Source organism: Pelobates fuscus, chromosome 3, assembly GCF_036172605.1.
Source record: "Pelobates fuscus isolate aPelFus1 chromosome 3, aPelFus1.pri, whole genome shotgun sequence".
NCBI classification, from domain to species: Eukaryota; Metazoa; Chordata; class Amphibia; order Anura; family Pelobatidae; genus Pelobates; species Pelobates fuscus.
This window is the reverse complement of record NC_086319.1, coordinates 221,020,037-221,032,227: the sequence shown is the minus strand read 5'-3', so window position 1 is coordinate 221,032,227 and position 12,191 is coordinate 221,020,037. Positions and strand designations below refer to the sequence as shown.

Genomic DNA, 12,191 nt, shown 5'->3' with positions numbered 1-12,191 from the left:
GTCTCCCCTGTGCTATGGTACTCTGCGAAGTTAATGGCTCTATAGTGCATTCTGGGAGACTACAGCTCCCACAATACAGCAGGTGGTGTGAGGGCATGCTGGGACATCACAGTGGTATTCCCTCTACTCCCTGATCCCCCTTTCCTCCCCATGAATATGAATCAGAAAGCAAGACCTATCTGAGGTGGAGCATACCTTAATATGACTGCTCTTTTCATGGTGTGGCATGTCTCTGAAGTTTTGTTGGTAATTGCTGATGTCTGCTGCAGCTCCCATGCATATAGGCACCTTTTCCTCCCTGCCACAGCATTCAGAAGTAGATCGGAGGGAGACTAGGTATGTGTGTGGGCCGTGGCACACTGAAACACAACATGCGCCATTTTGACTTAGGCGCACAGGTGGGGGTTTTGGGGTTTTTAAACCCTGCAGTGACATTCCGTGTATAAGATGACCAACAACGTTAGACAAAAATTTTTTTAGAAAAAAACATAGTCTTATACACAAAAAAATATGTTAAATGCTCCCACAAATTGGTGTCACCGCACCAATCCTAGTGAAACCACTACACACCATACCGTCCAAAGTACATAAACCACTATTAACCAAAAAAAAGTACAACAAAGAATGGAAGAGCACTTACTAATGTGGAGGTGCTGTGTAAACCTCCAGTATCTCCATGCAAGTAATAAATCCTAAATATAAAAGTATGGTCCAGCACTTTCCAAAAACAATGTAGTAGTGTTGTTTTACTTACTGCATAGCAGGAAACACACAAACAGCAACATTCTACCAAACATAAGCACAGTATTGTGTACATGATGGAACACCTTATTACATTCTCAAATTATGATAAATATGTGATAAAATAAAAGAGAAAAATTACCAAATGTGTTACAGTATGTTTGGTGTGATGGGCAAGAGAAAAAAAGAAATGCACTTACAGTATATAGAGCTAGAATTACTTTATGCGCCTGGGTAGTACAATCCCCACCTTTGGATATCTTAATGTATATTTTATCCAATGGAAAGTGCTCCAGAGAGTATACCAAATAAACAGAAGGCAAAATCCAGTCTGATGTAGTATCTTAGGTTATTGAGGTAGAGTGAAAATATGTGTGAAAATACACTTACAGATTTTGGCACCTCCAATTGGCTTCCAGAAAGCAGCATGAAGTGCTATAATCTCCATTTAAGGATCTACTTTGTTGGCAAGAAATCACATAGTGAATTATGCAGGATTGTAAATGAACTCTGCTTATTCTGCTCTTTCAAGCACATGCTGTCATTGTTGATAGTTTAACCCCTTAAGGACCAAACTTCTGGAATAAAAGGGAATCATGACATGTCACACATGTCATGTGTCCTTAAGGGGTTAAAGGGACACTATAGTCACGGAACACCTACAGCTTATTGTATTTGTTCTGGTGACTATAATCATTCCCGTTCAGGCTTTTTGCAGTAAACCCTGTCTTTACATTACAGCCTAGGGATACCTCCACTGGCCACTCCCCAGGTCGCTGCCAGAGGTGCTTTCTAGGGCAGTGCTGCACAGTGTACAACACTGCCATTCTGTGTCTCCACCCTCTGCATGGAGACACTGAACTTTCCTCGTAGAGATGCACTGATTCAATGCATCTCTATGAGGAGATGCTGATTGGCAAGGGCTGTGTCTGGCTTGTGCTGGCTCTGCCCCTGATCTACCTACAGTCTCAGCCAATCCAATACTTTCTATTAGAAAGCTTTGTGGGTGTTTGTAAACACAACTTCTGATGATGTCAGCCAAGCAGGCAGATCAGGGGCAGACTCAGCAGCAGCAGACTGGAGTAATGGTAAGATTGTACTATATTTAGGGAGGGCCAGATGGTGTTTTTAAAAACTGAGGGGTCAGGAATACATGTTTGTGTTCCTGAACCTATAGTGTTCCTTTAATGACTATTTATTATAATGATTTAGAAACACAGTACAAGGTAGAATGTTAATTTTTCTTGTATTGTATATTTTCTATAATGTGATGTGATTTCATTTTTGTTGCTCAAAAATATTTTTTTAATTAAAGGATAGAGCTACCTTTCGGAGAATTATTGTAAAAAATAATGCCAGAAAGAGAAGAATGTATGAAAATTTTATAGAATCCCTGCCATTTCTAAAATCTTTAGATGTAAGTATTACTTTCACCGCATTCACAGAATTTTACTTTTTTTTTTGTACGTGAAAGAGTAAAGCACAATGACTTTGCTTTTATTCCTTAGTTATCAGAACGCTTGAAAGTGGTGGATGTAATAGGCACCAAAATGTATCGTGATGGAGAACAAATCATTGCTCAGGTACAGAATGTGTGTCTGTCTTTGTTGTTATTGACCAGGCATATTTCTTACTAGATATTACTCATTCTACACTGATTGCAAAGGATAAGAGTAAACCATTCAAGTAATTAATCTAAATAGGATATGATGTATTAAAACAGGATGAATTGTTTTTGACAGTACATGGGTTTATAAGAACAGATTAAAAGAGCCACACATTGGCACACATTATTAAAAAGAACTTTATTAAATACAAGTTTTGAATATAACCCCATTTCCAGACTATGGCCTTGATTTACTATTGTTGGATAAGCTATATTTACTATTCTTGGATAAATATTGATATTTTTAGATTAACTTTTAAAATATCTTTTTCAAAATATAAAAATATCGAAAAAATAATTCAGATATTAATATATAAAAATTTTAAAATATTAAAACATTTTTCAAAATATTAAATAATTTTAAAAGTTTATATAAAAATATTAAAACATTTGAAAAATGTATCCAACAATCTTAAATCAGGCCCTATGTTTGCCAGACAAATCCTCAGTTCCTTTCAAGCTAGTTGCAGTAAATTAGAGATTTCGACAGACAACAGTGTGCAGTAAATTAGGAATGTTTGAACTATTTGAAATAGAACAATCAATTAGCTTCAGATATAGGGATTCTGTTTTGTGTCAAGTTATATACACTTTCCGCATCTATGTATCATGTGTGGCACCTTTGTATTTAAACCCCTTTGTGAAAGTGATTAGTGTTATAAATATTTTATATATATATATATATATATATATATATTTTTTTTTTTTTTCAGGGAGATGGTGCTGAGAGTTTTTTCATTGTAGAAACTGGAGAAGTCAGAATAGCGATGAAAAGTAAGGTAAAATAATGAATTTACAATTAATTTACTATCCCTTTTGAGTGCTGTTTATTTACTTTTGTTTATATATTGTGAATAAAATTTTTCATTAGTAGTATGATTGGCAGATAATTCTGTATCTTTATTGTTAATACTGTAAAGAAACCCTTTGTTGTAGGTAAAATTGCCTTTCTTCAAATCTCAATGAAAGGTCTTTGTTTCTTCATATTTGTTTCCTTACTGTATATATTAAGAAAACCAAGAAAAGGTCAGGCCAGACAGTTTAACATAGTGTAGCACAGGCTGGGACAGCTGCAGGGATGAAGATGGGCAACAGAAGGTTACTAAACATACAGTTTCAAAATTGCATCTTTATATATTTTGTGGTGAAACTAGAAAATTATAATGTCCACCTCTGGTCCTTTGTAATACAAACCACCCCAAACCCGGAGTGGGAGCCTCTTATGGAGACAACTATGATTAAGTGGATAATCACACAAAATCACATACGTTATTTATTTTTTTCCTGCTTTTGCCTTATGCTTTGTTTTTATGGATACTTAAATAAATATTTCAGTGCTATAAGAATATGGCCTGGGCACTGAGCTTTCTGAAGCTTCTTATTCTCTGTGGACTTGGTAACTAGCCGATTGATACCACCATGGACACGAGTGTCACCAACAACATAGGGGGATCTAGGAATGTGGAAAGTCAGGTAAGTGGGTCAAGAATGCCACTGCACATGGAGTAGACTTACACAAACAGACATAGACAATCTATATATTTGTTCATTTGGCTGACACTTCTCTCTAAGGAAAAAAAGAATGTTTGAAAATGTTGAATCTCAGTCACCGAGTATTGTGAGGGTGGAAGGAGTGGAAAATAGCAAATGCAATTGGAGTGTAGATGATGAGGAGATGCACAAGTGATGTGGTGAGGTAGAGGGGAGAGAGAGGCACAACCAAGAGAAACTGGGAAAGCGGTAAAAGTTTGGGATGGTGGAGTGACAAATAAGTGGGACAAGATGTTTAGAGAGACGCAAGCTGGGAGTGAGGGAAAGGTACAAAAGTGGGGGGGCAGGGGAGGATGAGGGTGAGATAGCACAATTGGATGGATTGATGGATGGGTGGATGGACAGAGGAGAGAGAACACAAGTGAGGGATTTCGTGGGCCAACATGTCCTTGAAAATAGAAATGAAATAGGCAGATACTATTGGATCATCGTGGGATGAATGTGTATGGAATGACAACATGAGCCAAAGCAAAAATCTGCTCCAAAGGCCAAATGCTATAAGTACACATCTGCATGTTTTTCTGACTCAGGAAGAGTTTTACAGCATGGGTTCCAGCTTCAAAGGATGAAAAACATTTTTGCCTAATTTGACCTACCATCTTTTACCAACATCACAAACACATTGCATATTAAAACTATACGTTTATATCCGCTGTCAGGAGTGAGGGTGGCCAGGCTCAACCTGTATTTTCCTCTTGGCCCTTTAATTCCTTGGGAACAACATTTATCATAGCACAGCAAAGACCAGCAGGTGGAATGAAGGAATTAGCAGGCAGTTGGTACACAACTTGAATGCACATGGCTGATTGTGTCCATTGTGCCATAGTACATTTCAATTATTCTGGTAGTAGGTTTCAATATAATCATAATGCAGATGTTACATCCATGGACACACACAGGTGACATAAGCAAATTATTACCAATAATGACCCAGCATCACGGATTTTGTGAGCCCTGAGCTATTAAGCACAGCTAAAAGAACACTGTGAGCACCGTAAACACTACAGTGCTCTCTACGGTGCCTTGAGTGTCCTGGCGATTCTCCCAATGTTAGTAGTCGAGCCATTTGAGTTTTAAACAAGGGTCAGCAAGGAGCATTTCCAAATCTCCACTACATCTGAAAGAAGGCTGGAAGCTCGCTGTCTGAACTAAGCCTGGCAGGACTTACACAGCTGGAAACTACTAATTAGGAGTTAGTTTTCCTGATCTTTCAAGTGTAGTGGAAGTGGGGAGTGATGCCTGGCAGACCCTAGGTGAGAAGTCAGTCTGTTCTAAAACGGTTTAACTACTTACAATGGGGGTCAACATGGCACTCCAGGCACCATTAAAGGAGCACTATAGTTCCAGGAAAACAAACTCGTTTTCCTGGCACTATATGGTCATTAGGTCCCACCCACCCTCAAGGGCCCTCTCCTGCTGGGCAGAAGGGGTTAAAACCCCTTCAGCCACTTACGTTACCCCAAGCGTTACCTCCTCCTGCCGACGTCAGATCTGAGTGCGCATGCGCGGCAAGAGCTGCGCGCGCATTCAAACAGCCCATATGAAAGCATTACTCTAAGCTTTACTATGGATGTCCAGCGTCTTCTCACTGTGATTTTCACAGTGAGAATTGCGGAAGCGCCTCTAGCGGCTGTCAATGAGACAGCCACTCGAGGCTGGATTAACCCTTATTGAAATATAGCAGTTTCTCTGGAACTGCTATGTTTTCAGCTGCAGGGTTAAAACGAGAGGGACCTGGCACCCAGACCACTTCATTGAGCTGAAGTGGTCTGGGTGCCTATAGTGGTCCTTTAACACTGCAGCGTGCTGTTTTGGTTATGGTGATTAAAATGGTTCCTTAAAGAAGTTATCTAACATGTTAACACAAAAAATACAGAAGTGGAAATTATTCTGTAAATAGATTTTTCATAGTTCTGTCATTTGGGTAATGTACCAAAATGTGGTACACATTGCAGAAATAATAATAAAACAACAAGTTTATGTCTTCAAGTTATAAGAATAAACATTCATTATTGAGAAGAGGATTTTATTCACAGTATATTTTAGCTGTTTTTCTATATAGTGTTAATTTAGTATGTGCCTCTATGGAAGCCTTTAAAATTCCTGTTTCCTTAATTTTCTGAATTTAGCAATGCATGTTCTATTATCATAAAATGTGCTTTAATGGAGTGTGATTATCAGGTTACTTATACAGCTGACAGCTCCTGCAATTTTGTTTAAGTTGCTAAAATGACAAGAATGAAATGGCAGGCAGTAGGATCATCACATGATATAGCAGAACTGCATATCGTATGCTCTTGCTTTATTTAAAATTTCAAGTTCAATGCAGCCCACTCATGCAATAAGTTTATTATTTTGTTGTTATTTCTTCATATTGTCCAACAGAGCAAGCAAGATGCCGAAGTGAATGAAGCTGTGGAGATTGCGCGCTGTTCCAGAGGACAGTATTTCGGAGAACTTGCCCTGGTGACCAACAAACCCAGAGCAGCTTCAGCTTATGCAGTTGGAAACGTCAAATGCTTAGGTACTAAGTGTTATTTTTGCTTTTGTGTTTTTTTGTTGTTGGTTGGTTGGTTTTTTTGAGAATGTAAAGCAAAATGTATTGAAGATGGGCAGTCAGACAGCACCAAGGTAAATGTGATTTTTCAGATACCCAAATGAATACATCTTTCGTTACACACAGGGTATTTAGATCAGCTAACTGTTATTACTTTTCAGTTTTCTTTTGTTGCAAAAGTATGTAAATGTCTTTCTGTGACCACACAAAAATGGAAAATTACGTAAAATAAATGACCTTATCCTGAGTCCCTCAGTATTAAAATGTTGATATAGTATAATGTAATTATGAATAGCTTCTGCATATATATTGTTAGAAATAAATAAGGTATAGAAGCAATGGAGAGAAGGGAGAAAGGGAAAATTAACCTCCTTACTTCATGCAAGCTTTAAAGGTTGCTTGGTGCTTGTTTTTATGAACACCACTACTCCGATTAGTGAATTACTTCATGTGACTTTCTTCAGTGGGTGAAAGGGTTAAAAACCACTATACGTCTCTACTAGACTCAAAATAATGATAAAAAAAACCTAGTAACATCATTCACACTTCTTTCTAGTATCAAAAGCTTCAACTTTCAGTCGGCCGCTACCTCGCTCTGGATCTGTTCCAGCTTATATTTGGGGTTTTTCCCCTCCCCTCTGGACTGGTGGGTTATCCCAGTCTCCACTGGAGTGCATACTTTGCTCCCATAAGAGACTATAGCGGTCCATCTATGCATGTCGCACAGGGCCTTACTTTTAAGATGGCAGCCGCAAACCTTTTTCCTATGGTGCCGTCTGTGGCGAAACCAACCTCGCCACTGGGCCCTGGAGAAGCCTGTTTGCTAGCCTCCTACCTGCTGACTATGGCCCCTGGAAAATTGGTACACTTAAAGATTTATATTTGGGCATATTGTACTGTATATTGCTGCTACTGGCCCTTTTAACAGCATCTATGGACACATTGGGACTTTTGGGACTACTGTCCCTTTAAGACTGTGAAGCATGTTCTAGTGTGCTGCCTGTAATATTGTATATGTATTCATGTGTTAAGTTTAGCCTGGGTGATATGTATGCAGCATTCATCTGATTGTTCGGTAGAATCACTCCATTCATTATATTGAGTGAAACTACCGAACAACCAGACCACCCAGGAATAAGTGTGCCTCCAATTACAGTTTGCAACAATGTTGCAAACGGGTAATTGGCAATCAGTGTAATGTATCCTTTGTCCTCTGGGTGGCCGCCATTCGGGAAACAAACACGTGGCGGCGGCCATCTTAAACTACCGAACAGCGGTGTTTTGCCGTCGAGTGTCTGGAACTAAAATCGGACACTTGACTAGGCAAACACCGCTGAGACCTCCATACTTCCAGAAATTCGTATGGAAACTACCGAATGACCCGCCGTTCGGTAGAAAGAACCCCATAAACAAGGGAATTCATTCAAACCCTCTCCAGGCTCTATAACACAGGCAATTCGCCTGTTTTCATTCCCTTGTTTGTGACCGACCGCAGGGCCAAAATGCATGGAACTGCTTTCGGATACTTTACCCATGCGGTCGGTCAAATCTTTGGAACCCCATATCTCACGAACCATTCATCCGAATTACTTGAATTTTGGATATGTTGTCCCCCTGAATAAGGGCTATCCAGCGATGCTGGATTTAAAGGTTTACCCCCGGGTTTTGGGGTACATCCAGAACTTGGCTGAAAAAGTGTACCGGATAATTGAGTTTAATGTTATCTGAGGGGAGGGGATGTGTGGGCTGAACCATGTATGTGATTGGTTATTTTATGCCTCCCCCTGGGTGTGGCCTGTATGTGGATTAGTGTAATAAAAGCCAGGCTGGATGAGCCAGTCCAGAGTTCCTGTTTTACCCTCAAAGTGATGTGTCGTCTCATTATTGGGGGGAAGGATTCGTTGGATGCTGTTCCAGTTTGACTGCTAGGAGTACAAGCCTATTCGTATGGTTCCTATTCAATGGTCTACAGCATTCATATGCTTGGGAGAATTTAAAGGTTTCTCGGATTCGGTGATTGTGGTGTCTGCCAGAGTGCTTGGAATCCTCAGGAAGCACTAGGAGCATCCATTAACGGAGGTACTCAGTCGGGGTGCCAGGCGATCCGTTACATTGGTGGCAGCGGTGGGATGGCGTCCTAGTGCGAGGTAAAGCAGCTCGGAGACACAGTACGTTTGGATTTACAAATTGAGGGCAACGCTAGCAGTCGTGCAGCGCCCCTGGGAGCAGACTAGTATGGAAGGTTCTGGCTCTGGAGATGATTGGCTGGCCGAGGTGAGGCAGCGAGTGGGCGAGTATGGGGATGATATACCCATGGAGACACGCCGGGTGATCTGGAACCAGGTCATGGCCGAGCGAAACACAAGGCTGGACCGAGAATTCCGGTTGGCGAAAGAGAGGAAGTATGCTCAGCAGCAGGAGCGTTACAGCAGCCGAGTAGAGGCTGCATCCGAGGAGGTTAGCCGTCTTTCCCTGAGGCGGCGGGAGGAACCCGAAGTGGGGGTCCTCATAGACTGGTCCTGTGAGGAACCACAACAGGCAGGTAGAGATCGGACCAAGGTCTCTCCACCGGGCCCACCGGGATGCTGGGCAGCCGGCCCAGATCCCCAGCAGCAGCCAGAGTTGCCAGGTGGGGAAGCAGGTGGCCCTTACTCACAAATGTTGAGGGGCCTCACGGATTGGTCCTGGGAAGACCCACAGATGGCAGGTGGAGATGGGACTGCGGTCTCTCTACCGGCCCTACAGGGATGCTGGGCAGTCGGCCCAGATCCCCAGCGGCAGTGTGCGTTACAGGGAGCTGAAGGTGCCGTTCTTGCTCCCCAGCGGCAGTCTACGGTGCAGGGAGTGGAGCCTGTTACCCCCTCTCCCCAGTGGCTGAAGGTGTGTAAGGGAGAGGAGTTTGTTATTCCCTCTCCCCAGCGGCAGCGCAGCTCACCAAGGGAAGACAGTAAGCCCCTCACCAGCGCAGATGGGACCGTGGTCTCTGCGCCCTGCCTACAGGGAGTACAGAGGGTCAGCCCTGCTCCCCAGCTGCTGAAAGTGTGTAAGGGAGAGGAGTTTGTTACCCCCTCTCCCCAGCGGCAGCTTAGCACACCAAGGGGAGACAGTAAGCCCCACACCAGTGCAGATGGGACCGTGGTCTCTGCGCCCGAGTTACAGGGGGCAGAGGTAGTGGGTCCAACCCCCCAGCAGCAGCGTGATTTATTGGGAATTGGGAGCCCAGTCTCCACTCCCCAGCGGCAGTGTGATTTGTTGGGAATTGGGAGCCCAGTCTCCATTCCCCAGCGGCAGTGTGAATTGCAGGGAATTGGGAGCCCAGTCCCCATTCCCCAGCGGCAGGCTGAGTTACAGGGGGCAGAGGTAGTTGGTCCTACCCCCCAGCAGCAGAGTGATATGCCGGGAAGGCAGTGTGAAGTGCAGGGAGAGGAGAGCAGCGTCCTCCCTCCCCAGCGGAAGGCTGAGTTACAGGGGGCAGAGGTAGTTGGTCCTACCCCCCAGCAGCAGCGTGATTTTTTGGGAATAGAGAGCCCAGTCTCTATTCCCCAGCAGCAGGACACTGAATTGGGAGGAGAGACAGTCGGTCTCCCTCCACAAAGACTGAAAGTAGGCATGGGAGAGGAGATTGTTACCACCTCTCCCCAGCGGCGGTTCATCAATGGGCAGAGTGTTCTAATGGGAGAGGAGCTGGTTACCACCTCTCCCCAGCCACAGCTTAATGTACCAGGGGGAGACTGTAAGCCCCACACCTGTGCAGATGGGACCGTGGTCTCTGCACTTCCAGCACAGGGGGTAGGGACGGTCGGTCCTGCCCCCCCACAACAGGGCTGTTTAGCCAAAGGGGAGACAGTCTGTCTCCAGCAGCAGAGCTGTGTAACTAAAGGGGAGACAGTCGGTCTCCAGCAGCAGAGCTGTGTAACTCAAGGGGAGACAGTCGGTCTCCAGCAGCAGAGCTGCGCAGTTAAAGGGGAGGCAGTCGGTCTCCAGCAAGGCTCCAACCAGACTACTCCCGTAGTAGTGCTGGCACCAGTCTGCCCACTCTGCCCACTCAGCAACCCACCAAAACAGCCTACCAGTCCCCCACACAGCCGGGGTGAGGCACCTGGACCTGGACAAGTTTTTCCATTACTCAGGTGTAGTAACCATTCATTGTGGGTGGACTGTACTGCTGTTTCTGTTTTGTGGGTGGGCTGCTGGACTAACAAGGGCACTGACCGGCAAGAGGTCAGGTACCCTGTTAGTCTGTTTGGAAAAGGGGAGAAATGTGGCGAAACCAACCTCGCCACTGGGCCCTGGAGAAGCCTGTTTGCTAGCCTCCTACCTGCTGACTATGGCCCCTGGAAAATTGGTACACTTAAAGATTTATATTTGGGCATATTGTACTGTATATTGCTGCTACTGGCCCTTTTAACAGCATCTATGGACACATTGGGACTTTTGGGACTACTGTCCCTTTAAGACTGTGAAGCATGTTCTAGTGTGCTGCCTGTAATATTGTATATGTATTCATGTGTTAAGTTTAGCCTGGGTGATATGTATGCAGCATTCATCTGATTGTTCGGTAGAATCACTCCATTCATTATATTGAGTGAAACTACCGAACAACCAGACCACCCAGGAATAAGTGTGCCTCCAATTACAGTTTGCAACAATGTTGCAAACGGGTAATTGGCAATCAGTGTAATGTATCCTTTGTCCTCTGGGTGGCCGCCATTCGGGAAACAAACACGTGGCGGCGGCCATCTTAAACTACCGAACAGCGGTGTTTTGCCGTCGAGTGTCTGGAACTAAAATCGGACACTTGACTAGGCAAACACCGCTGAGACCTCCATACTTCCAGAAATTCGTATGGAAACTACCGAATGACCCGCCGTTCGGTAGAAAGAACCCCATAAACAAGGGAATTCATTCAAACCCTCTCCAGGCTCTATAACACAGGCAATTCGCCTGTTTTCATTCCCTTGTTTGTGACTGACCGCAGGGCCAAAATGCATGGAACTGTTTTCGGATACTTTACCCATGCGGTCGGTCAAATCTTTGGAACCCCATATCTCACGAACCATTCATCCGAATTACTTGAATTTTGGATATGTTGTCCCCCTGAATAAGGGCTATCCAGTGATGCTGGATTTAAAGGTGTACCCCCGGGTTTTGGGGTACATCCAGAACTTGGCTGAAAAAGTGTACCGGATAATTGAGTTTAATGTTATCTGAGGGGAGGGGATGTGTGGGCTGAACCATGTATGTGATTGGTTATTTTATGCCTCCCCCTGGGTGTGGCCTGTATGTGGATTAGTGTAATAAAAGCCAGGCTGGATGAGCCAGTCCAGAGTTCCTGTTTTACCCTCAAAGTGATGTGTCGTCTCATTATTGGGGGGAAGGATTCGTTGGATGCTGTTCCAGTTTGACTGCTAGGAGTACAAGCCTATTCGTATGGTTCCTATTCAATGGTCTACAGCATTCATATGCTTGGGAGAATTTAAAGGTTTCTCGGATTCGGTGATTGTGGTGTCTGCCAGAGTGCTTGGAATCCTCAGGAAGCACTAGGAGCATCCATTAACGGAGGTACTCAGTCGGGGTGCCAGGCGATCCGTTACACCGTCCTCTCCAGTGGTTCCGCTAATATAGGCTTTCGGCCAGCTTTGCCAGCAATTTTGGGTAGCACTGATAGCAAGCCGA

At 43.8% G+C, this 12,191-nt stretch overlaps 1 protein-coding gene across 1 annotated transcript in view; it reads left to right on the top strand.

Annotated features, from left to right (window-relative positions):
* The window catches only part of PRKAR2B (protein kinase cAMP-dependent type II regulatory subunit beta), a 143,061-nt gene that overhangs the window by 120,757 nt on the left and 10,113 nt on the right, over positions 1–12,191 (top strand). The window contains exons 7-10 of the mRNA XM_063448096.1: positions 2,057–2,158; positions 2,250–2,324; positions 3,121–3,186; positions 6,344–6,482. Of these exons, the coding sequence (XP_063304166.1) occupies positions 2,057–2,158; positions 2,250–2,324; positions 3,121–3,186; positions 6,344–6,482 (382 nt within the window). The remainder of the gene's footprint in view (positions 1–2,056; positions 2,159–2,249; positions 2,325–3,120; positions 3,187–6,343; positions 6,483–12,191) is intronic.